Here is a 26192-nt window from a genome sequence, read left to right as displayed (position 1 = left end):
GGCATTCACCTGATGTGCTTTGCCAAGGGTCTGAGATGGAAAAATAAGGCAAAAATCAGCATCATCCCAGGCAAATGGTGAGCTGAAGGCAGTGGAGGTGACTGCTCCATGGGGCAGCCGTCCTGAAGCCAGCGTTTAGAAAGGGTTGTGCAGCCCTCTGCTTCTCCCTGCAGCCCCATAGGGATGGGAGAGCTCTCACCTCATGCAGTGCAGTGCTGGGCTCAGTGCACACCCAGGACCTGCAAGCACAGCAGGAGATATACATGCAGATGGGGAGCTCCTCATCCTGCATTGTTCAGTGAGCATTGAGGGATTAGGCAGTGGAAATCCATGTCCACAGAACAAATTAAATACCTGCTGCATCCCAGCATTTACTGAAGGCTCAGCAACTCTCTGGAGCCTGGAGGTCTGGGGACTGAAATATGGATCCAAATTTGCAGCCCAAAGCTGTTAGTATTTCAGTTTCATCTCCAATTAAGCAAAGCACTCAGGCGCGCCCTTACCTTTGGCTCTCGAGCAACACCGCCGTCCTCCCGTGAAGCAACATCATTTCTCTGCTTTAAATGCACAGGACCTCAATTCCCAGCAGCGTGGCCTCAGAACAGACAGCTGTGTGCCTCACTGCCACCCAGGGCACAGCTCTTGGGAGCACAGCGGGCAGAAGGCAGCAGCAGCACAGCCTGGTGTGCCAAGGGAAGAGCAGCTCTGACCATCACCCAGAGCAGTGGCTTTGAGCCCAGGCTCAGAGCTGGGTGCTCAAACATCCACTTCATGTTCAGTTTGTTCTTTTATCACTGAAGTAAAGGGACAGAACCACTGGTGCCTAAGTAGAGGGGAAGTTTCAAGGCCAGGCTGGATGTGGCAGGGGGTTGGAACTGATTGAATCATAGAGTCACAGCATGGCCTGGGTTGCACAGGAGCACAGTGCTCATCCAGCTCCAACCCCTGCTGTGTGCAGGTCGCCAACCAGCAGCCCAGGCTGCCCAGAGCCACATCCAGCCTGGCCTTGAATGCCTGCAGGGATGGGGCATCCACAGCCTCCTTGGGCAACCTGTGCCAGTGCCTCACCACCCTCTGGCTCCAAAACTTCCTCCTCATATCCAGCCTAAACCTCCCCTTGTCTCACTTTAAAACCATTCCCCTTGTCCTATCACCATCCACCCTCGTAAACAGTCTCCATTAGGTAACACCATGTGTGTCAGCACTGAGATGAAGCCAGCAAAAATAGAACTTGACCTCACATGCCAAGTCTTACTCGCCTCCCTCAGATGGAGTGAGCAGTTGACACTTCATGCAGACCATTACACAAGGGGAGGTTACCACCCAGCACACAAATTGCTTTCAACTGCAAACTGACATTTAGCTGCAAACCCTTGACCCAACAGAGGTTTCTGCTCAGGTGCTGTGATGCTGAGCCTCCATCAGCAGGGGGAAGCCATCAGGAGCTTCCTAGAGCACAGTGCAAGCAGGAGCAGCAGGTCTGTGCTCAGCAGATTCAGCAGGTGGGGGTGTGGAAAGATGGACGATGGGGAGGGATACATGGAAATCACTTTGCCGTTGCATTTGGGTCACATCCCAAAGACATCACATGAGGAGAGAAAGGCAGCCACGTGTTTATGTTCAGCACCCACCAGAAGTGTGAAAGCAAGCTTTTCTCCAGGTTTATTTACTAAACTGCTTCACACTCAATGAAATAGTTACAACAACCATTACAGAGCATTATCACAAGAGCCAACACGTTGAGAACACGGGCAAGGAACGAGGATGCAAGTTACAGCTCATTTCCTGCTGACCTCAAATAGCACATTGTAAACAATAACAGAACCAGAACATTGCTGCTAAAAAAGGTGTGCACGTGGGAACGGACACAGAGCCACACAGCACTGCTCACTCCTCACACAGCACTCAGCACAGCCCAGCACGTTTCATTCTCTGTACAGTTATCAAATCCTGCTAAAAATTATACTTCTCCTTGGGTTTAAAATACAGCACAGCGCGTAAGGCAAAAAAACAGGAGTTATCATCCAGTTCTTTGCCTTTCAGTTAGATATCAAGAATTTAAGGCAAGCTGGGACGTTTTGCATTGTTTTAGATGATGGATGGGGATTTACTGATGGCAGCTTCGCAATGGCGACATGCTGTCTCTCAGCAAAGGGGAATGGAGTGGTGCTCATGGGACACATGTCGCCCTTGCAGCCCACGAGTCCTCCTGCAAGAAGAGCATTCCTGGAAGGACAGGCAGGCACGAAGCTTACAGATGAATATCTGAGTTAAGAAAGCAGAAATTTGGGAACTATGCACGCACATATGAACTGGTGCCCATTTTAAAGTGCTCTACAGATCATTCCGAGTGATTAAAAAATAGAACTGGATGATAATTTATCGTTGTGTGACATCTTGGTTGAAGGTCCTTAGATTTTCAGCTGCAAGACAGACATTATAACAGGAGCACTGTGCAAACAAGCTGTTGTGCCCGACCGTCCCATCACCAAACGCTTTGAGACACAGGACAGCAAGTGCCTGACCAGAACGAGGGCAGTGTGACACGAACTGATGCCTAAAGCTGAGGCATTGCCCATCTCTGTCCAACCAGCCCAACAGTTCATCCAACAGCAGCAGCACATTCCATCTCGTGTTCTTCCCATTCCTGACGCTGTGTACAAAGAGAATTTTTATGCTGTTACCTTCAAGTCTAGCAATACTACATGACACGATTCAGGGTCAGTCTCCATCATCTAACTTAGTATTGCTGCTGCTCAGATAAACGTAATAAAACATCTTCTGCCTTCCATAAATGAAAGATGCGTGCATTGAAAACCAATAACATCACGCTGAAAAAATAGATTTCTTTTTCTTCTGGTGACATCAAAATGATTTCTGTCTCTCACACCACCTTCTACTGCCCAGAAACAGAATTTCCTGATAGTTTCCATGAGAGTATTTCAGGCAAAGATGCACTGGCATCTTCATTCATGGAATCCTACTGCAGTACAGCACACATTGACCTTCATGGAACAACTCCTGTGCTTACAGGCACACACCTGACTGTAAGAGCTTTTCTTCCTTGATATTAGATTGTTCAGCAACTTTATCTCCTGATAGAGTCAGAAGACATCATAACCAATGGCATCTGTGATGCTGTAAATGAGAAGAGCACACGGAAGCATTTGCCTCGTGCATTCACCAGGGCAGGAATGTGAAGGTGATCTGTGCAGACTGAAGCACCACCACTGCCCCACCTGCCCCTGCTCTGCACTCCCACCCAGTGCAGTTATTCATGTCCAGTTACACTATTATTGCTATGTAACCAGAAATCCTCTGTGGGTCACACAAACTGCATTGAAATCTCTTACCCTGTGAATTATTTGCTTTTAAAGTCCTACTTGATTCTGCCAAACCTGAAGGACACTTGCAGGATTCTGTGACTTGTGCAAGCAACTGCAACGGGTGGGTTCTGCTCTATGGTGAAAGCTCCTGTGCCCCTCAGCTGCTCAAATCTGAGCTTCTGGAAGAACAAAGACCCCCAGTGCTTGCCCAGCTGCAATCAGCTCCTCAGGGAAAAAATAAACAATAAATTAAGTGTACTGAGAGAACATCTGCTAGGCGTATCTACAAAGAAACAGCTTTCAAAGCAACTGTTTTAAATATTATTGCACCTTCAAAAACAATACTACGTGGGTTTGGAAAACAAGGGGAGACAAACATTAACTTAACGTGTTAGAACAGAAGTAAGTCGAGGCAGAACACTTCCTAAGTACCAGGTCTGGCAACACAATCAAAACAGAAATTCGGGATAACCACAATTCCCAGTTCAAAGCAGAAGGCAAACCCAAACGTGCTGAATTAGCTAGAAGTGCTACGTACTCACTCATCTATTTTGAAATAAGCTTTACAACCCCCAGCATCAGCTTCCATTTGCCTGCATTGGCACCAGGTTTGGGGCCATCACACAGTTATCACCACCTGGTGCTCCAGCAGCACTGAGCCCAGCACTGCACTCAGCAGCACTGCATGCTGGTGGTGATCAGGGCAAGAACCCGGGCTGGGATCTTACTGCTCCACACGTATGCATTATGTATTTGTGAGAACAAGAAACACAGATCTCCTGAAAAAAAGAAAAGGTAACACACATAGAGCTCATTCACTACACTGTGTTCTTCTTGACAGCTTCCATAGGCACAGATGTCTCAAGCGAGTCAGAAGGAAAGCCAGCAGCACAAGCACAGGCACCGCGCTGCCTGCACACTGCACCCAGTGCAGGGACAGCCACAGCAGCAGGCACACAGCTAGCCTCGTCCTCACACCCCAGCACTCTGAGAGAGGGATCATACATTCTTTTAAAGAGGGAATTTGTAGGGGATACAGACACAGGTGAGCTCTGGGGAAGGATGGGACCGATTGTTTTCTGAGTATTTTACGGCATGCCGCAAACGCTGCTGCCACGTTTTCTGATGCTGTCACTTCTCTTTGCATCACAACTGAAAACCTCACAGCAGACCAGCAAGACCGAGTCACCACTTCTGGTACTCATCTGTCCACGACAGAGAGAAATACATGGGAAAGTTTAAAAATGTGATTCTCTTCATCAGATGGCGACATTTTGTTGAGAGGCAATAAATGTGCCTTGCCAAGTTCTTTCAGCAGTTCCTACTCGTCCCAGCCCTCCTACCAGCAAGCAGGTCACAAAGGAGAGTGCACAGGCAATGGACTACGGCATTTATTATTTACAGACCTTGAGATACAGAAACAAGGCAGCCCTTTAGTTATGGTTCATAAAAAAATTATGAAGCACTGGCATTTTCTTAATATGAAGACACAACCAGACAGTCACCAGCAGAGCCCAGTCACACAGCACACCCATACGTCTCTCACCCCAAGCACAGTAAACTTCATGTTTCTTAGTAGGCAGGAGGAAGAGAGAAAAGCTCTAGAAAGTGAAAGGGTCAGACAGACAGTGAGTGTCCTAACCACGTCCTAGGCATGTACAGTACTTGTTAAAGTTCCCTGCCTGTAACAGATGCTGCCCAAGCCCAGCTGCTGGTGAGCTTCCCACTCCTGCTGCCCGTGGCACCCAAGCAACAAGGCCAGCAACCAAGAGGAAATGATTCCTTCCTCACTTCAACCACAACTCCACCACATTCCTGCAACTTTTCAGCTCCAGAAAACGCAGCATATGGTCTCCAGTGGCAGGGTTTATCTTCAACCACATCAAGTTCCAACCTCACAACAGGTCCATGAAGTCCTGCTTGTCATCAAAGTGCAGTCAAACCAAAATTGCAGCGGCAGTACATCATACCAGCAGAGTCCAGCCAGGTATCCGAGATGGGGTCATACTTCTGTACAGTGTTCAGGTAGGATGACCCTGAATGACCTCCAACTACGTAAAGGTAGTTATCAATTACAGCTGCACCCACTCCTGTTGAAAGGAAAAAAAGTTAGCTGATCGCTGAGCACAAAACTAAGGAGTGTTTCTGCTCCCACTTGAGTCCCCACTGGCACCTCCTGATAATGCAGAGCAGGCAATCCCACCCAGCCTCTCCCTCTTCGGCCCAGCTTTAAGGAAAATGGGTGTAAATGAAGAGTCATTCTCTCCACAGATGCTAACCCTCCTTTTCAACTCCACTCACACCCCTTCTTAAGGCAAAGCAACACTCCACAAGCAGGCAGCACAGAAGATGCATTATGGAGCCTCGACGTAAAATGGAAAAGCGACCACAGAATTGCTGAAATTAATTCAAAACTAATGGAAAAACAGAAATACTATTTCAAGTTCTACCTGGTACAGCTCAGCATTAACAAAAACAGATTGGACTTTAAATACTTCTACGGAATTGATTAAGCAATCTGTGACCCAATGCAGAGATGAAGGTCGATGCCCTGCAGACAAGTCCCTGTGAGCCTAACGTACTGCAGCTTCTACAGCTCAAACGGTGGCTTACTTCTGAAAGTAAGTAAATTGAGGTGCTGAGATCCAGATGCCCCTACCTGTTCTGGGCTCCTTCATGGGTCGGCACACAGTCCACTGGTTCTGGTGGGGATCGTACCGCTCAATGCTCGACAAGTGGGACACCCCGTTGTGCCCCCCTACCACGAAAATGAAGCCCAGCATGACACCAACACCAAAGTTTATTCGTTTGTCAGCCATTGAAGCTACCGTCTCCCAAGAGTTCTTGCTTGGATCGTAGCGTTCCATGCTGCAAATACAAACAAACCATTTGTGAGGCTCAGATTTTAGTGACATCCACATCTGTGAGACTCATCCATTGTCTGGATCAGGAATACTGGAACGCACTGACAAAGCACTCGAGCTGGTGGAAAATTCTGTAGCATGGTTGCTTTCTACTGCCCAAGGGCAGCACACACAGCTGAAAGCAGAGCTACCATCTCAAAGGTCCTTCCACAACACACAGCTCATGCAGCTGGAGCCTCTCCAGAAAGCATTGCCAGAAAGCACTTCCAAGACTCCCAGACGAGCTCAGCCATCTCCCCAGTGCTCTCACCCCTCTACCACTTGTCTTCAGGTTACATCTTGAAACAAAGTATGATCTTTCAAAGCTGAGTTCTGAACAGAAAGCTCCTTCAAAGTTGACTGCTGCTTTTTGTAAGAAAATGAAACGTGTGAAAAACTGAACCAAACGTAGATGTGAAGTGTGTCTATTTGGGTAATGCATCAAATCAGAAATTCCTTCAGGCATCCCTGAAAATGACAGAGGCAAAAAAACCCAACCACATGGAGAGCATATCCCTCAGGAAAAGAAGTAAAGAGGTTGCTGATCAGAGCACAAAGGATAGAAAAGACCTTTGGGGTAAAACAGAAATTATCAGCATCATTTCATTAACCACTGGATCTGTACAGTCACCCAAACACTCCTCATACGTGGCCAGCACCGTCCACAGTGCATCTTCAGTAGCACAAGGGAGGCAGAAAAGAGAAGGGAAAATCAGAAGCACTAAAGAGTAGGAGAAAAGGGGCTTAATTATACAGCAGTCAGCTTGCTTTTAACGCTAGAGCTTGTGTGAGCCCAGCGACTGCACAGCACGGCGTGTTACTGCATGCCTGAATAATCAATACAAACAAAGCTATTCAATAAAGACTAAGTACAATTTTAAAAGGCAACTAATGAAATATCCGTCAGTTTGATAAGTCCCCAGGTAGTGCTGGCAGTTCCTTTCTGACTGAGGAACAGAGCAGATGCTGCACAAAGAGTGGGGCCACTGCAGGCCTGACGTTAGAGCTTTCCCCTTCAAAGGCACCAACTTGATGAAGATGTTTCCTGCTATTCCAGTGCTAAGTTTTGCATTTTCTGAAATGCAAAGCTGAGTTTCCCTTTCAAAGGCAGGCATTCACCCCAAGCACTCATCTGTCATGAACAGACTGTCCTCAGCAAGGTCTTGGTTACCCTCCTTGTCTGTGCAACAAGGTTAGGACCATGCTAAGTAGTGTAACCTACTGATGTTACATATTTCTGTAAGCTAGAGCACTGTTTGCCTTTTCCAAGTGAAAACTATTTAGTTACACTTCCCTGTTTAGGAACCAATCCTCTGCTTTACAAACTGCTTTACATAAGAGCACACAAAGTGTGAGGAATCCAATTAATGACTGGTGTGACGTCGTTACACCGTGCTGTTAAATAATCAGTGCATCCTCTCTTATAACCAAGATTTCATTTGCACTCTCCACTCAGCTCCTCAGCCTTGTTGTTTATTAATGTGCTTCCCGGAGGAACATATGGCTGATTTGTTCCCACTTCTAATGAAGAGTACAAGTTACTACTTTGCATAACTAAATACCCCAGACTACCCACACGAAACAACAGGGAACAGAACAATTAAAGAACACGCTGGTACAAAGAACATGCCTGTGAATAGAAGGTATATTGAGCATGAGAAAAATCCCATTCGTGTCTAAGGAGTATTTCACATGTCAGAGCTAACCTCGCACCCTGGCACCGTGCAGCCCTGAGGTGCAGAGGGTTACCTGGCACTGCTGCAGTGCTGCAGCTCAGCAGGGCTCTCCCAGGGGCTGCACCTGCTGCTGGGCCCCACTGACAAAGGGGCTGCAGTGGGGCAGAGCAAACATGCCCACAGCACTTCTCCTCTGGGATATCCAGCCTGGGGATGCTGGGGTCAGGCGCCCTGCACTCCCTGGCTCAGCAGAATGCATGTATGTCTTTGGCTTCGTCATCTTCCCTTCTCAGGGATTGTTAAGAACATACACATCTTTGTGTTCCAGCTCAGAGAAGTTCAAATACAGATTTCCCAGCTGAATCGCTAGACTGATGCTACAGAAGGATTAATGAGGCCCACTGCGGATTAACACCGATTTAGCTCAGAATATTTTAACTGGCTGCTGAACACAAGCTTAAAAGCTTGTGTTTTTACTGATTTTCAGCTTACGGCATCAAGCTACAGACATGAGAAGCACGTACCTGTTCATATGGGCAGGACCATACCCACCAATGGCATATATCATTCCATCTAAGACAGCTGCAGCAAAACAGCTTCTCGTTTTGTTCATTGGGGCCACTAGCTGCCACTCCTTCACTTTAGGAATGTATTTCTCTACAGTTCGTAGATACGACTGCCCATCGTAGCCCCCCAGGGCATAGAGCTCTCCTGCCAGGACCACCACTCCCAGCGTGCTGCGGCTCTCAAACATCCTCTCCAGAGACGTCCAGGTGTTTGTGTCGGGGTCCCAGCACTCCACTGAGTTCTCGTGCTTCCTGTAGCTGATGCCTTGACACACGTGGGTTGCAATCCCTCCTACAACATAGATTTTCTGGTCTAGGACACATATTCCAAATTCATAGCGGGGAATGCTAAGAGGTGCCAGGCCTATCCAGGAATCGTTCTGGGGAAAATACATTTCAACACTGAAACAGAGAAAAAAGAAAGATTACGTGAGCAAACCTAACTTTATGAAGCTCTGTTGTAAAGGGGCAACATGGAACGCAGTCTTAAGAGCATACGTTATAATTCTCATCCCATGTCAGCTGTTTCTTCCAAGGGCCTGGACACAAGCTAACGCAAAGAGCAAAAGCATACAGCTATGCAGTGACATGGTGGGAAGCCAGAGCACCAAGTCTGAGACCTGAAAAAATAGATTTTGAAAGGACAGAACAGTCTGAGAAGGCACAAAGCATCACAGACAGCGTGAGGGCAGACAGCAGGGTGCTGGTAGGTAGCAGGATGCAATAGGGCAAGCTGCAAAATACAAACTGAAGAGTTAGGAGGGTAAAGTGAAAACAACCAACCAACCAGAAACCAACACTCAGCTACTCAGAAGGGCCATGGAGACAGGAGAGACAAAAAGAGTAAGAGGAACACACATGGACGTGTACACACATTTAGAAAGTAGTCTGCAGTTCGCAGTTGTACACTGCAGTCTAACTAGAGGGAAAGTTTCAAGGCCAGGCTGGATGTGGCTCTGGGCAGCCTGGGCTGCTGGTTGGCGACCTGCACACAGCAGGGGTTGGAGCTGGATGAGCACTGTGCTCCTGTGCAACCCAGGCCATGCAGTGATGCTATGACTGACAGCACACCGACCCTTCACTGCAGTGGCCCAGGTAGGAAAGAGCAGCACTAAACAGATTCCAAGAAGCTCTGTTATTATGAAGCAGGAGGTAACTAGCAGCAAAAAATCCCAATAATAATAATAATAATAATAATAATAATAATAAATCAGCCTTCTTGCAAATAGAAACAAAAAGGTAGGGCCTCCCGTTTTCAATTGTAGCTGTAGGAAAATCAGGTACCTAAATTATTAGGGAAGATTTCTAACTGATGTATTCCTTTTTTTTTTTTTTGCCATGAAAAATTATTGAAGTATGAATGGAAGTATCAGTTTGAGACAATTATGAATAATAAATTAACAAATGAAAGGAGTTTTTGTATGCAGGAACATGCAGTTCCAGTTCCAGTTTAACAACAACAACAAAGTATTCTGAACCACACCATTATGTGACATTGTTAAAATCGTTTAAGAACCTGTGAAAGAAATGGAGCTGAGCTGTACCAGAGGACTCCTATTCCATTAACCAAACAGATCTGGCATTCAATATTCCCCCACCCTTTACTCTTTAAAAACACAACCCTAAGGATCCCCAGTCCCAACAGCCACTGTTGACACCACTGATCAGGAAAGCAAATTGTAAATACCTTCGACAACATCCTCAACTGCTCTTAAGTGTGTGCCCATGTGTACAAGCACTGAACTGTTGCAAAAAAAGAGTAGCTCAGTAAAATATCCCAGCACCCAGCTGTAGGGCCAGCCCAGGTAGCCTGCCTTAACACAGGGAACACGTACTGCACTGGTAAAGGTGCATTCAGCATCACAGCGGCCCATGTACAAAAGCACACATATACACAGGAACACTCACAGCTGAGCTACCACTTCTGGAAATGTTGATACAGTGCTGAGAGAAAGCCCAGGCACACCAGTATGGGCAAGAAAGCTGTCTGTGTTATGTTCCTCTGGTTGGTGTGGCTAGCTTCAGCGAGGCAACAAACCACTGATCTGAAGAGGATGCTTAGTTTGAGAACTGGGGAAATAAGACCAGCTCACTAAAGGCATGACTGCACTGTGATCAAGAACTTTACACTGCTTTTCCTCTGATTAAGTTAGTCTTAATTCCAAGGGCTCCCGAGTTAGAAGTCGCATGCAAACTGAAGACAGCTGCCTTTATTAACCAAATTCAGAGTGAAAAAGATTTTACTGCTATTTGTACTGGTACAAACAAAGCCTCAACTGCGAGCACTACGCACAGAGCTCACTGCTTGTCCTCGCTGCAAGAAAACTCACTTGCAAGGAAAGCAGTAACCACATCTCTGCAAACCACAGCTTCTCAGCGCTTGTCTTGACCCAGGGTGACAAAAACCACACACGAACATCACGCCACTCAACTGCTGCAGCAGCTCTGCCGTTACCTTTCTAAACACGCAAACAGCCCAGCTTTTCCTCCTACAGCACACAGAACTTTAGGAGCACAGCGAGGTCGTGTCATCAGCATGGTCTGGTGGGAAAGTCTGTGTTCAGGCATGAAGTGGTATTTTAGAGCCTCGTTTAGAAGATGTTTGCAGGTATGGTCATCACGAATGAGATGGTTTGCTTCGTACAGCCTCGTAAGGAACTTCACACTCAGCAGCGGCAGCCGGACGCAGTGCAGCAGCTGTGCTAAATACTTCTGTCGCTCCTGAACATCATATTTGATCCAGGACTCCAGTGCATAAAAAACTGTTTCTTCTGTCACGACATTCAAGCAGTCATTGGAAACAATTTCATCCAATTCAGAATGCGTAAGCTCAAAGAATTCTTCAGTCTGACAAACGTCTTCAAAGTTCTGACAGATGTACTTGTTGGCAGCCAAGTACAGGTCGTGGCAGCCATAGGTCTCTGCAAAACGAGAAATCCCAATGCAGTTGCCAGGATCGAGCTGGCTCTCCAGAAAGGCGCAGCACTCCTTCACCACCAGCTTGATTTGGAGAAGGTTTGCAGCTGGAAGAAGCGACTCCACGGTGTCCTGTGAGATGAACACAGTTCCTGTGTAGGCATACTCCACGATGGCCTGCAGGGCTGCTTCGTCAACGCACTGGAACTCTACCTCTGAATTCTCCTTCTCAGAGAGGTTCCCGGTGAACATGGCTTTGAAGTAGGGGCTGATGCTGGCGAGCACCACTTTGTGGGCATGGATCTTGACATCGCCAACCCTAAGGATAATGTCACACAGCTCGTGATGCTGGCGAAGGAGGTTCAAGCCTTGCAGAAGCTGTTCAGAATGCAAGTGTGTTAGGTTGGCAAGCATGTAGGTTGGAGACGACTGGTCCATCTGTGACAAACAGAATTTTTGAGGCATTACTCAGGGTTTCACTTTCAGCTGCTTTATTACTCATATTACACAGACATGCCGCATGGAACGTTTAAAAATTACTTTTCCGTTTATGCTTTAACCTAAATCAGTGTATTACCTTGCAATTTACCTCTCAAGCCCTCATGCTCTATGCTTTTAGATCCACATTAAACTCAGGACAAGTATTCATTAACAGTGACTGCCATATTAACCGTTTATTGAAAAATACACATTTTTTCCTTCTGGAATAAAATGCAAACTTCAGAATGCATGAAAGAGCTCTACATCACATATTCCTGAGAACTGCATAGAGATCAGAATAAAAATAGAGAGCCTGGGACTGTGCACCTGGAAAAGAGAAGGCTGAGGGGATCTGAGCAGTACTGATCCATATCTGCAGGGTGGAGCTGGGGGCTGGGCTCTGTTCTATGGTGCCCAGCACCAAAACAAGGGGGCACCGGGCACAGACTTGAGCCCAGGGAGTTCCGTATGGACATGAGGAAGATCTCTGTGCTGTGAGGGTGGCAGAGACCTGGCACAGCTAACCCCAAGTGGTGGGGGAGTCTCCTTGTCTGGAGGTATCCAAACACACCTGCACGATTTGTGTGCAACTGCTGTTGCAGTTGCAGGGGGATTGGACTGGCGGAGCTCCAGAGGTCACTTCCAACCCTTATGGTTCTGTGAAATAAAGAACTGGCTTATTCAAGACAAAGTTAAACCTTCCTAAGCTAGCCTGTGCTCCTCGCTTCACGCCTTTCCCGCTGCATCTCACCCCAAGCAGTGCTGCATAACGCCCCAGTGCTCAGGAGGCACCCAGCTCCACAACCCCTGCTCCACACAGGTCATAACAATCCCTCCCTTGGCAAAAAGCAGAGCAAAAGACCCACACAGGCTGCTGGACTGCAGGAAAGGGCATGCAGGAGCAGGGCCTGCTATGCTCCGAATGGGCAGGGGAGCACAGCAGATGGGAGACCCTCACCTCACCCCTTGGGGAACTTTACTGCAACAAGAGCTCTCCAGCAAGCACACTGCTGTCCTGCTGAGATTGGGTCAGGGTGCCCAGCATCAGCAGAAGTGTGTCCAAAGAAGGGCAACAAAGCTTGAAGGGTCCTTAGCACAGGTCTTGTGAGGAGGGGCTGTGAAGAGGAGACCTCACTGCTCTCTCTACAACTCTCTGAAATGAAGACTCTCTGAAATGGTGAGATGGGGGTTGGCCTCTGCTCCCAGGTAACAGTAAAAGGATGAGAGGCGATGGCCTCACTTTGCACCAGAAAAGGTTCAGGTTGGATATTAGGAAACATTTATTCTCTGAAAGATGCACTCCTGAAAGATATTCTCCTGGCGATGCACTGTGCCAGGCTGTGCAGGGAGCAGGGGGGGCACCTGTTTCCAAAGGTATCCAAGAGCCATGGAGAGGTGGCACTGAGGGACACGCTCAGTGGGTGGGGATGGACTCGGATCTTGGTGGTCTTTTCCAAGCTCAATGATTCTATGATTCTAAGAAGTGGAACAAGAAGAGCTGCTCTGCAACCCAGCCCACACAGCTCCTGGGGGAGCACAGAGCACCCTGGGCACTGCTGCTGCCTCCACCTCTCCCCAGGCTCTAGGCAGCTGCTCTCACTATGGCACAGGGAGGGCAGAGAGAAGGAAGCTGCCACCCACAGCTCACACAGCTCCCAAGCACTCATTCCTTCAAGTTCTCCTTCCCGTTGTGATACCTGACAGCACCACGACACCTGCTCTAATTTCAGCTTCGTTAGCATTCGAGTGGTGCTGCCCACCACCAAGAGCTGCGGGAGCTCTTCAGTTCTTATTCACTGAATTGTTGCAGTGGTGAGAGGGTGGAGCGTGTCAGCACATCAAGATCCAGGACAGGCAGGGAACATCACCATTGTTCTGCAGGGAACATCACCACCATCCCGCTTCTGAACTGAAAAGCTGATTTAATTCTTTTATTCACTAGATGACTACACGAGCTTCCAAAGTGCGCTTCCTTCATCTCGTTATTAAGAAGTTCATCATTTCCATACTGGCACCTAATTTGCAACGAGCCCACTTACAAACTGCTTCACGTGAGAGCATAAAATTAGCTGCCAGCATTCAAGCACAGAACGTAACAGCAGAGCTGACAAAGTGAATGCTGTGGGGCAGAGAGAGGAGAGCTGCGCCCCACTCAGGGACGTGAGAGCGCTCGGCAATCTCTTGTTATGAACAGACAGGATAAACACAGAGTCATCAGTACGGCTGGATCAGAGCTCTGCGGCCATCTGCCCTCCCATCGAGCACACACCAACAACAAAGTCCTTTAGGGATACCTGTGAAAGGTGATGGTGTTTTCCACGCAGCAGCATTTTAGCAACACAACGCTTACAAAAAGCTGCCCCAGCATCAGCTACCGCCCCTTGGTGTCCGCGCTCAGCTCGTGTCGTGCTGCAACGGGAAGGTGGAAACACAGCCGGGCACGGCGGCAGCGCGGTAAGGACGGAGCATCACGGCGTCACTCACAGCCGCGTGCACCGCTCCGCCGGGCCGCAGCCCGCCCCGCACTGCCGCGCCGGAAGGCCGGGCCGTCCGGCAGCGCGCAGGGAGCGCCAACGCGGCCGGCCGACACGGAGGAGCAAACGAAGATCGCGTGCCAGGCGGCCCCGGCGCTGAGCGCGATGAGGGAGGCTGCGGGATGCTGCAGAACGCCGCAGAACGCCCCGGACGGGCCCGACGCCAGCAGCCGCACCCACCGCGGCGCCGCCCGGCCCTCAGCGATCCATCCCGGCCCCATCCCGGTCCCGGCCGTCCCGGCGCTCACCTGCGGCGCGGTTTTCGGGCCGTTCCTCGCTCCCTCCGGCACAGCAGCGCCCGGCCGCACGCGTCACTTCCGGGCGCCGCCGCCCCGCACGGCGCCGGGCCGGGCCGAACCACCGCGCGGTACCGGGGCTGTCGGGCACGGAGGGCGGCACGTCGTGTGCCCGCAGCGCCGTGTGCCCGCAGCGCGGGTTCCACTGCGCGCGGTCGGAATCTCCCGGCGGAGCCGCGGCGCTCCGTTTCCCCGCGGCGGTTGGCGCAAAGAGGAGCGGCTCCCCCCGCGGCGCGGGGACGCGGTCGGTTCCGCGCGTGCGCGGCTCGCGTCGCGCCGGGCCCTGGCGACGGCGGCGTTGCGGCGCGCGGCGTTGCCGGGGGCGGTTCCGTTCTTCGCCGCCCATGGCCGCGGCTCTGGGCCCGGCCCCGCCGCCGCCCGCCCGCGCCATGGAGCGGCCGCCGGGCCCCGAGCTCGGGGCGGCGGGGGACGGCCCGGAGCGGCCGCGCGGAAGGCGGCGCGGAGGTCCGTCGCCCGGGGAGCCGTCCCGCGGCGAGGCCCGGCGGCCGGGAGGCTCCGAGGAGCCGGAGAACGGCGGGGGCCCCGCGGAACGATCGGACCTCGGGCTGCTCCCGGCCGAGCTGCGCGGCCGGCTGCTGGACCAGGAGGATTGCCGCGACCGCGCGCGGGCGGTGGAGGAGCTGCAGCGGCTGCTGGCGGCCCTCGGCCCGGCCGCGGCGGCCGCGGCGCCCGGCACGGCGCTGCTAGGACTGCTGGGGCTGCTGTGCGCGCTGCTGGACGACGCCGACTCGGCGGTGGCCCTGGGCGCCCTGGAGGCCGCGCAGCTGCTGGCCCTGCGCCTGGGCGGCCGGCTGAGCGCCTTTCTGGGTCCGCTGGTGGCGGCCGCGGCCAAAGCGCTGGGCGACCCGCGGGCGGCCCTGCGCCGGCGCTGCCACCGGCTACTGCGGCAGCTGATGGAGGCGGCCGGGCCGCGGCGCGTGCTGGAGCTGCTGCTGCGCCGGGAGCTGCTGCGGCACCGCGACGCCCGCGTGCGCGAGGAGGTGCTGGTCGCCTGCGTCGCCGCGCTGCTCGCCCACCCCGGGGAGCTGGACGCGGGCAGCCTGGCCCTCGGCCTCGCCCCGGCGCTGCTGGACGGCGAGCGCAGAGTGCGGCACGCGGCCTTGGAGGCGTTCGCCCTGTTGGCGTCGGCCGCCGGGCCCGGGGAGAGCGGCCTCCTGTTCGAGGCGGTGCGCGCGGCGGAGCCGCGGGACGACGGGGACCGGGCGATGCGCGCGGTGCGGGCCAGGCTGGCCAGGAAGAGCCTGCCGAGGCTGGGGGAGCGCGGCTGCGTGCAGTACGCGGTGCCGCTGCCTTCGAGCGCCCGGGGCTGCGGGGCGCCGCGCGGGGCCGACGTCGAGTGGCTGCTGGCGGGCGGCGGGGCGCGGAGCGCGAGGAGCTGCGGGCCGCAGCCTGGGGACGCCGCGCGGAGCTCCGGTTCGACCGGCGGGACGGCGCGGAGAATCCTGAGTGCCGGGAGAGGGAAGAACAAACTGCCCTGGGAAGCAGAGCGCGGCGGAGACGGGGAAGGCGGAGCGGGAGACGTGGTGCCTTCCGCCGAGGGCGTGGAGCAGGTACGTGCCGCCGGGCTGCTTTTTCCGAGGGGAAATATTGTAAGAGGATGAGACAGTTTCCAGAGGTTTGTGAAGTGACAGGTGTTTGTGCGGGGTGAGCTCAGTGCAGCATTTCAATACCTAAAGGGAGCCTAAAACAGGAGGGGAGTCAGCTCTTGGAAAGGGTGGATAACAGCAGGACAAGGGGAAATGGTTTGAAGCTGAGGGAGGCCAGATGGAGGTTGGATGTCAGGGGGAAGTTGTGTGCTGTGAGAGTGGTGAGGTGCTGGAACAGCTGCCCAGAGAGGCTGTGATGCCCCGTCCATCCCTGGAGGTGTTGAAGGCCAGGTTGGATGGGACCCTGGGCAGCCTGGGCTGCTGTGAAATGGGGAGGTTGGTGGCCCTGCATGGCACAGGGGGGTTGGAGCTTCGTGATCCTTGAGGTCCCTTCCAACCCGGGCCGTTCTGTGATTCTGTGATTTCTGAGGCACGGCTTGTGCTGCTGATGTGTGTGAGGTTCTCTGTGTGTTGACCTGGCAGACCTGATCTGAATGCTCCAAACATCCGATTTAACGCCGGGACAAAACAAACAACTTAGCATGCATAGAAAACCTCACTGCTGAAACATGCTGTGCTCACTGGGTGCTTCCAACATCCTGCCCTGTTGACCCTGATTATGACTGGCAGAAGCCTAGGGAGCTCCTGCTTGTGTCCCTGAGAACACCTGATGGATGCTAAATACTGGGGCTGTTCGGAAGAAAACTGACAAATGGCTTCAGTTCAGGCCTTGGAGGCAGAGCTCCAGCACGTGGCTGAAGCCAGTGCTTTTGGCAGTGCACCTCTAACCAAGTCTGTGGGTTGCCATGTGTGAAAGTGGCCCGTCTTCCTCATAGTGATCTGACCAGGAGGAACGTAGGTGAGGCTGAAATAATGATTCTGCTTGACCTGCGTTTTGGTTGTAGAGCTTAGTGATTATGTTGATGTCTGCAAGTGGAAGGAACCTCTGAAGAATTGTTCAGGTCCCTTTTACTTCTGCAGTTCTGTGTGTGACAGCTGATTTTGGTACCACGAGACCTGCAGTGTGTGCTGGATGTGTTTAACATAGCATTACTTGATCCTCAGTGAATGAGTTACTCCAGAATTACCTGAATTCTACTAATAAGCGAGTGGCTTTCAGAAAATGGGAAACTGTATGGCTATAGATTTCTTTGCTACCATATTTAGGTACTTAGGTAGCACTTCTTTACAGAAAGGGCTGTGAAGCACTGCCATGGGCTGCCCAGGGAGGTGGTTGAGTCACCATCCCTGGATGTGCTTACAAACCGTTTGGATGTGGTGCTCAGGGCCGTGATGTAGGGGTGGGCTGTTAGAGTTGGGGTAGGATGGTTGGGCTGGGGTTGGACTCGATGGTCCTTAAGGTCTTTTCCAACCTGAGCAGTTCTATGACTCTGTGATTCAGATTTTAGTTCATACTTGCTTTGTAGCTGGTTCCTGTACTGAGTGAGATCAGGAGTAATGAGGCAAGGCTACTTTGTGCAGGCTGGGTTTTAATAAAGCCCTTTAAGAAGGAATGTGAGCTAACGTTGCACTGCAAAAGTCTGCAGGGAGTTGATGTGTCTGCCTGCGTTCACATAGACGCAAAACACGTGGCTGCCCTCCCGGCTGTGGCTTGCAGTGGTGGAGGGCTCCTGCCCAAGCTCACGCCTGGGCCCACGGGAGGTGCTGCTGGCTTTTTTGTTTAACTTTTTTGCTCATGTGGTTTGATTTCCCTCTGTAAATGGGGAAAAGTGCCCAAAGTTTCCACCTCTGGAAGGAGGGAGGCAAACAATTAAATCCTGGGTTCTTTTTTGTTGCGTGTGTAAAATGCATTTCAGAGTGGTGTGGACTGAAACGTAACCTGGGGAGGCAACCACATCTTTGTGGCTGCAAGTCGGGGCGCTGAGGTACTCCTTTCAGTAGGCAGCATCCTTGGCACTGCTACAAGAAAGCCTTTTATACTCCGTGCAGCTTTATAGGCGTAGTGTGAAAACTGTGGATGCAAATGCCATCTGTGTGTGTCTGGGGGTTGTTGCCCAGCTCTCCAAGGTGGGCGATCCCAGACGCTATGGGCTGGGAGAGGTGGGTTCCCTCCTCCACAAAGCACCTACTGGGAGGGTAGCACCTACAGAAGGGTCTGCAGATCTGTTTCCTTCCTCTGGCAACCACTTGGCACAAACCTGTCTGAGTGCCTGCAGATCTTCTGGCAATTATAATTTTTTTTCTTTCCTCCTTGGCGTTCAGTTAGTACAGTTTAGTACTTCAGTTCACGCAAGTACTAAAGCCTAAAATTACCACTTTCCTTTTGGAATCATCTCTATTTTTATGTCTTTGCGTCGAATGCCAAATATATTTCTGCCACCTATTTTTGCAGAATTAGACCTGAATGAGTTTCAGCCTTTATTTGGTAAAAGCATAATTTTGAACAGGGGCCTCAAGCTGTGAAGTTAACCACTCTCGCTTTGCTTTCGCTGCTGTGGTGTACTGTAGGTGGCAACAAAAATACTTCTACAGGGAGAAATACTGTTTCTCTTGTTCTGTGCTTATTGCTTTTTAGTAAGAAGTAATTTTTTTTTTGCATCTGATGACTTTTTCTAAGTCATCCTGCACCTCCTGCAGATGCTCTTTGTTAGAATCATAGAGCCATAGAATGGCCTGGGTTGCACAGGAGCACAGTGCTCATCCAGTTCCAACCCCTGCTGTGTGCAGGTTGCCAACCAGCAGCCCAGGCTGCCCAGAGCCTGTGTTCATGTCTCTTCCTTCTGCTTTCTGACTCGGTCTGTTTGTCACTTCCATTTTGTTTTCTTACATATTGAAGTTGGTAGAAAGGAGATCACTAACTCTGAGGTGTCAGAGTTGGAACTATTGGAATGGGGACTATTGAACTTGGGCAGTTCTTCCTGTACTGAAGTCATCCCTTGACAACTGGAAGAGATTGTCATAAAGTACTTAATTAAATAAAGTCCTTTACCTTGGGGCATTAACAGTGAGGAGAAAGAAGGGCAGCCCTGCCTCTCTTCATAGCTGCCCTCTTTGACTAAGATATATCATGCATGACATTTGCATAGTTGACTTGTTTCTGTAAATGTAAAAAATTAATTATTAATTCAAACAAGCATTCCTTTGAGATGAGTTTGTTTAAAAATTAACTTTTGGGGTCTGAAAGGATGCATGAAATGAGTCTTTACAATTGTTCTTTTTTTTTTTTTTGCTGCTATTTGTAGGGTCACGTTGCACAGCAATGGTCCGAGGCCACGTCTAGACTGTGCTGATCAGATAAGGGGTGAGGTTAGTGGGTGGGTTAATGGGTGTGGGGAAGATAAAGCACGCTGCCTCCATGGCTTCGCAGCCTGCCAGTGATGTTAATTGGTTTGCTGATGGAATGCTGCTCTGTAACCTCCCAGGAGCTTTGAAAGCAAGTCTGTGTGGTACCCATCTGTCAACCCAGAGCTGTCGGTGATGCTGGTGGTATTCAAACAGACAGTGTGCCTGAGAGCTGCTACCAACACAACCCCACCTGTTGAGCACCGGTGGCTGTGCCAAGGGCTGGCAGCAGGGCTGTGCTGTGCCCTGCCTGTGCTGACAGAGCGTGGCGTTCCTGGGGGAAACACAGCTGTTAAAAAGGCATTAAATGAAACATGGATGCCAGCCTTGTTTAATCCATAGCTCTTGTTATTTCTGACAGTGAGCGTCCTGTGGTTCAATTGCCTGATTTCACAGCTCAGCGCATTGCATGTCAGAACGTAAGGCTTACTGCTTAATAGCTGCTCGCAGAACCCCAGCTTCCCATTTCTCTTTCTGAGAGCAAGGCCTGGCTTCATCACATGAAGCACAGTTGTCTGTGTTTCCTGCTGGCAGCTGCACGCACCTGCCTGGACACAGCACTGAGTGCCCCGTGTGCAGGTGGCAGTGCTGGCCCCACTGCATTCGTGGGGAAGTGCCTGCTGGGATGCTGCAGCCTTGTGGCAGCACCAGTGGAATGCTTTCATGAGCTGGTAATCAAGTGTGTAATCACATGAGTTCTTTTCCTTTGTACTTCAGCAGGGTCCTGCTCGTTTCTAACCCTGTGCAGGCAGGGCTGGCCTTGTGATGTTCAGTGTTATCTGTGGATTCAATGGAGAAAGAGTGTGAATTTGCTGAAGTCAGTATTCTTTTTCTGCACTGATGCGTTAAGTCTGCTCCAGTTCCTTAGGAGAGAATAAGTAGCTTCCATCAGAATGAAACCAGACCGTTCCAAAGGAAATGTTTATGCTCCTTTCTGTGGGACTCAACGTGGTCTGTGAATCCTCCGGGAGCTGCCTTTAACTAACTGAAGTTAGCCTGCTGTAACCAAACGTGTTACCTTCTCATACGGTGTCCTGGTTTGTCCATGTCATGTGAATGAGCTGAAGAACATTGCTGTGGCAATGAATTCCCCTGTTCCCCTTTTCAACTGTAATCTTTCTTAACTCCAACTTAAGCGAGCTATCAGAACAGAAACACTCATTGCAATTTGGGGCACAAAAGCACTTGTCAAAAAAACAAATGCTTTTGCCCTCCTGAATCACAAGAATCACAAGGTTGGAAACGACCTAAAAGATCATCCAGTCCAACCGTCTCCTCATCACCATTGCCACCACTGGTACTAAACCACATCACGCAGCACGTCATCCAGACCCCTCTTGAACACTGCCAGGGACAGCGACTCCACCACCTCCCTGGGCAGCCATTCCAGTGCCTGACCACTCTCTGAGAGAAGTTCTTCCTTATGTCCAACCTGAACCTCCTCTGATAGCACAGAGGAGGCACAACAACCTCTGAAGGCACAACAGATGCTGTTGTGTCTCCCCATGGATGTTGGTAGCCAGGTGTCCCTGGGGGTGCTGTGTGGAATGCACAGCGTGCCTAGATAATAAGAGAAATGTTATTTTCTGCCTTCCCCTACAAAACATACGTGCTGCTGGAAGCTGTGCCCTTGGCTGCAGCAGCAACAGCAGTGGGACGCTCTCCTGAAGCTCTGAACCGAGTTGCACGGTGCACTTGGGCTATGCTCACATAACTTCACGGTTTGACAGTGTGTGGGATTCCTTGTTGGAGGTGTCAGACCTCGGGAGATGAGCCGTGGTTTTTCAAGGGTGATGGAAGAGCACTTTGGGGAACTGTCATTATCCACTTGTGCTGTGCTGGATGTTTCCCCAGGTGTGTGTTGCTGGTGGCCCACGCAGTTGCTGTGCATGCAGGGGCCGTGGCAGCAGTTTGCCCCTGGGCTGCTCAGCAGCGCTCTGACTTCTGCTGCGTGGCTACCAAGGCTCTGCTGCACTGGGAATGAAATCAGAATGAAAGCTCTGAGAGTTCCCTTCTCCGAGATCTGTTGCAATGAAAACTCCGGTGGCCTTAGGTTTGTTTTATTTGCCGCTACCCTGCGTGCCCATGGGTGGCAAATTTATTCTTTGTAATTACAGTTTGTGTACAAGAAAGCAGACAGCTTTTATTCCTGCAGCTGGAATTGAAGCACCTGAGCAAAGCTGTACAGTCATTTCAGCATCGTGTCATTTGTTCTTTCTGCATACATTGGCTTGTGTGCATGGAAAGGCGTTAGTACTTTGTGCAAGTAATGCCCCTGTGTCCAGGCTGATGGATTAAAATGCTGTTTTCTAATGGCTTGTTTGCAGGAGTGGGAATTGGACTTGATGATCTTGGATGTTTTTTCTAACTGGAGTGATTCTGTAGTTTTGTGCATGCTGAATTCTCTTTTGTCCTCACTTGTAATAACCTGAAGCAGGTTTCTCGGCACACTTGGCTGCTGTCTCTCATGTTAAAGTAAAACCAGCATCCTCAGGACACCTGATGCTGCCATCACAGTGACTGAAGGATTGTCCTCAGACTGCATCTCGTCACCAGAATCTCTTTCTTTTTCTTCCCGAAGCTTCATGTTCCCTGCTCCAGTCTGACCAGTGCCTTCTGGGCTTCTGCAGTCTGCCTTTAAGAAGGGGATCTGAACTGATCTCTTTGTACCTCAGCTTCTTAAGGTTTCCCTAGTTGCCAGCTTTAAACCAAACTTTTAGGCAGTGAATCATTTTAATCGAGAATCTGATCTCTGAAACCCAATTAAAAAGCACAGTCCTGCACTGAAACTGTATTTCAGGGGAGGAAGATTTTATATCCAGTTTCCAACTTTTGAGCATTGCGGTGGCTTTGCTTGGAAAGTTTCAGATGAGATTTTGCCCTGTCTGAGCAGCCCAGCTCCCGCGTGGGGCTGCAGCCAAATGGCTGCTTTCCTTCTGTAGTTGTTGCCAGCAGGGATGTGTGTGAGTTACTGTGTGCCTTGTAAGGGAGGAGCACGGCCACGGGAAGCAGATTTAGGCCTGAGGGATGTAAAGGCGTGAGTTTAGTTTTCCACGAGGAGTGTCTTTATAGGGCTTGGAGATTTCGTTTCTTTTGACTTGTATAAATGCCTCTTGTGTTGGGAATCTGTGCCTTGAAAGGACCTGGGGGCCCCTTTCCATTGGTGAGCACGTGGTTCCAAGCTGTCCTGCAGCTGGTTCTCATTGCAGGGTGCTGATAGTGCAACGCACAGCTTTTGTGCTCCATCTGAAGCGTGCTGTTTTCACAGCTCAAATAGCCACTGTCTGGTTAAAGGTTGAATGTACAGAAATCAAAACGTTAATATTTAATTCTTGAAAATGATGAATAGCACAACTTTTTATTTCCATTTTTTTCTTGAACATTTGATGTCAACCTGTGAGAGTGAAAATGAGAAACCCACAGCTCTGTTCTCCTAGGTAGGATTCCTCCAGTATTGGCAATCTGGGAGTAGCTGGGCAGGCGGGTCGGAGTGCTTTGTGGCTGCAGCTCCACTGCTGGTGCTTAGCAGAGGAGCTCCAGTGCTGTGCTGGCAGCTGAGGGGGCACTGGGGACTCGTGGCGGCGTGCAGAGCGCTCTGTTCACGTGCACCTTTCTTTCTTTGTGTTCCTTTCTCCTGCAGTTCTCTTCACCCAGAGATTTTCTCCATTCTCCAAAGCTGCAGCCCTCCCAAGGAACGCCGGGCAGCGATGAGTTACTTTTCAGTAGAAGAAAACCGTCAAGAGATTTATTTCAGAATAGCGTAGATTTCAGTTCTGAGCATTCTTCGCTTTGTGCCGGTGAGTGCCAACATGAGTCCTGTGCGACCTGCTGTAGGGAACCTGCTTTGGCAGGGGGGTTGGACTCGATGATCTCTGGAGGTCCCTTCCAACCCCTACCATTCTGTGATTCTGAGTACGTGTCTGATCTGCCATTTGCAAACAGGTTTATGTGTACAGAAACGTACAGCTTTATGAGGATGGCTTATTGCCTGCAGCTGTTGGTTTTGCTCTGGAGTGTCATGCACAGCACAGAGCTGAGAACAGGCACCGGGCGATGCCTGCAGCCAGAGCCATCTGCACAGCCCTTTGACCCGGGGCACTCACACCATCTCAGCACCTGGCCCTGCTCTCCAGCCCTGCTGCACGCACACATGTCCGCCAGACTCAGTAGCTCCATCAGAGCTTATGGGTCCGTCCTTTCTGCAAATAGTGCCACGTTACTTCGCAGTGAGTTCAAACAGTGTGCTTATGTGAGCAGATGTACTGACAAGTGGGCTCAGGAGATCCCTGAGATACGCATCTTCCTGCGCCTCTCCAAAGGGAGAAAGAAGGGACCTGCAGAATGGCAGCAGTCATGCAGCCAGAGCATCTTTACACTGTGAAATCCAATTTGAATTGCAGATAAAGGAGGCACAGAATGTTATGGACTCCTGAGCAGGAATATGTGGTTGGCTAGAACAGCACCTACCAAGAATCAGGTGGTAGTGACTGCAGGATACGAAATACTAAACCACAAACATGGTGGGGGGGTCATATTTGCGTGTGATGGGCTCTTCAGAAGTCCAGTTAAGTTCACATCTCATCTAGATTTGTGTGTTGTGTCCTTTTTTTTTTAACTTGTATGAACAGCTGGGGTAGCAAGCTGTCTGAAGAGGGAGCTTGAAAGATTGTTTAAAGGATGAAAAATGTCATGTTTTCAAAAACCAGCTCCGTAAAATATCTTAGGTGTAGGACTGCACTTAATTTATGCCAGCAGTGTCAGCTTAGTGGTTTGTATTTGGTAGCCAAGAAGCACACGGAGAGGCTGGGCAAGACCAAGCCTGCCTTGTTCTCTTGCCTTGGCAGTGGTTTTGTGCTCGGTGTTCTTTGAGGAGCGCTGATGTGTGGAACGCAGAGTCTCCTCACAGTTATGCTGAGAGTGGTTTTGCTGTAAAGAAACTCGCTGTGTTTTGGGGGTTTGAGGTGCTGTGTTCTATTGTCATATATATTAATATATATATAAAGAGCTGATTGTTCTGTCGTGGGTTTTTTTATGAGCACCCCTCGCTCTCAGAGTTGGAGGGCTGCCCTGGGAGAGCAGCCAGGCATCTCTCTAGCTTGTGCCTATGAACAGGATTAGGAGTCACTTAGAAACTCTTGTATTTATCACGTAGAGACTAGTTACTTTCTACAAAATCAGTGTCTTAATTTGCTATTAAATATTACATCCATTTTTTTAAACAGTGTATGTGAAGTCTCATTAATTGTGCTCTCCTTTTGAAAGGTGCTGTGGGCTCTCATCAGCCACAGACTTCAGGGAAATGTGGAACGCTTGGACACACGCAGACACGTGGGAAGAGTGGTAGTGTGGACTCTGCTTTACAGTTTTTGGGATTAAATAACTGCCAGCAAGACAAAGGTATTTGGATTTTAGCTGTGTTGTAAGGCAATGTGTGTTACTTGGAAAGTGTCTCTCTCTGTGCTGGCTGAGGAAATAGAAACTATGATAATTGTTCTATTCCTATTCAGAATCTTTCCATTTTTGACCTACTGGTTTCTAGGAGAAAATAGTATTTGAATGGTTTTTAGGGAAGTATCACTTAAAATGTTTGTGCTGTATTTGTATTCTTGCATCAGTGAAGTTTGAAAGTTGTCTCTCAGTGTTATGCAATGCAGACTTGGAATACAGAACAGCAAACAACAGAGCTGTGTTCCATCTGCTTGAATGATTCTTCTCTTTGAAATGTAATTCTTTATAGACGTGCCTGCAAAGCAGCTTAGGCTCAGGCTTGGTTGACCAAATGCAGTGAGGGAATGGATGTTGTGAGGGAGAACACAGTTTGCCAATTGAAGTCAGCAGATCTGCCTGTAATCAGTTGAGTGAAGTGCCGACCTTTAGTTTTGACTTGCAGAGAGTGCTTTATTTCCTTACAAATTATTATTTTAATAGCTGTCAAAGAGGGTAATTACCACAAATAGTGCTCTTTTACTTTGCTCAGTTGGTGCCAGCCTGAATTTTTCCAGCAAGACCCAGCGAGGTGTTTGCAGCCCAGCAGAACACACGGCGTCCTCGCAAGGTACTGCTGCAAACCAGGGGGCCTTCATCCTGCCATCCTACCCTCTGACATCCCCTGGGAGCAGCCCCAAGCACCTCTCCTCTCCAGCTGAGTCCCCAAAGAAGTCACAGCATAACACCATGAGCTTCTCAAACTCCTGGCCTCTTAAAAGCTTTGAAGGGCTGCACAAGCCAAGTTCTCAAAAGCCAAGAGAGAGCGCAGGTAGGAGTGCTCTTAGTATACTGAGAACTGATTTCACGTTGGCTTTTGAAGTGACTACAAGGAGCAGTTAAAAACTAGCAGTGCCAGATAGGTGGGGAATGATGCAGTGCTCTGGCTGTAAAAGTGCTGCAGCTGCTGTGCTCTGCTCATCCCACTGGGGGCTTCTTTTTAAAAGTGTCATCTTTGTGTATCAGTAGTTTTAAATACTGACGCGTTTCATTTCTTTTGTCTTTACATATATGGGATAGAAGATAACGTGCAATGGCTCTGCTTTTCTTATTGGTGGTGTTATCAGCAGAAAGCTTCCCATCAGACTGCGATAAAATCAG

General features: G+C 50.1%; 2 protein-coding genes across 5 annotated transcripts in view; one reads left to right on the top strand and one right to left on the bottom strand.

Moving 5' to 3' along the window:
* Positions 1–1637: 1637 nt before the first annotated feature.
* Positions 1638–14772, bottom strand: KLHL28 (kelch like family member 28). 2 transcript variants are annotated; one of them, XM_052696611.1, is made up of 6 exons: positions 14650–14686; positions 14162–14276; positions 10927–11825; positions 8430–8873; positions 5986–6194; positions 1638–5416 (listed from the first exon to the last, which is right to left on the bottom strand). In XM_052696611.1, the coding sequence occupies exons 2-6, from the start codon at positions 14195–14197 to the stop codon at positions 5253–5255; spliced, it is 1752 nt and encodes a 583-aa protein (XP_052552571.1). In that variant the 5' UTR covers positions 14198–14276; positions 14650–14686; the 3' UTR covers positions 1638–5252. The 2 variants fall into 2 exon arrangements, with proteins under 2 accessions (XP_052552571.1, XP_052552573.1); XM_052696613.1 differs by lacking the exon at positions 14162–14276 and having other exon boundaries at positions 14650–14772.
* A 269-nt stretch (positions 14773–15041) lies between these two features.
* TOGARAM1 (TOG array regulator of axonemal microtubules 1) overlaps positions 15042–26192 on the top strand; it is a 32976-nt gene continuing 21825 nt past the window's right edge. For all 3 annotated transcript variants that reach the window (XM_052696511.1, XM_052696512.1, XM_052696510.1), the window contains exons 1-4: positions 15042–16268; positions 23248–23404; positions 24870–25004; positions 25585–25863. In XM_052696511.1, coding sequence (XP_052552471.1) covers positions 15042–16268; positions 23248–23404; positions 24870–25004; positions 25585–25863 — 1798 coding nt within the window. The remainder of the gene's footprint in view (positions 16269–23247; positions 23405–24869; positions 25005–25584; positions 25864–26192) is intronic.

Source organism: Tympanuchus pallidicinctus, unplaced genomic scaffold (genome assembly GCF_026119805.1).
Source record: "Tympanuchus pallidicinctus isolate F22 unplaced genomic scaffold, pur_lepc_1.0 scaffold3, whole genome shotgun sequence".
NCBI lineage: Eukaryota > Metazoa > Chordata > Aves > Galliformes > Phasianidae > Tympanuchus > Tympanuchus pallidicinctus.
The sequence above is the reverse complement of the archived record's forward strand: the minus strand, read 5'-3'. Positions and strand labels throughout refer to the sequence as shown.

Bases quoted from the DNA above. Each gene is read 5' to 3' on its own strand.
- KLHL28 (XM_052696611.1), bottom strand. From the start codon at position 14,197: ATGCTGCTGCGTGGAAAACACCATCACCTTTCACAG. The intron at 8,874-10,926 runs GTAACGGCAGAG...TCTCTGTTTCAG, and splicing joins CTGTTTGCGTGTTTAGAAAG to TGTTGAAATGTATTTTCCCC. The intron at 6,195-8,429 runs GTACGTGCTTCT...TTGTATTTGCAG, and splicing joins GGTCCTGCCCATATGAACAG to CATGGAACGCTACGATCCAA.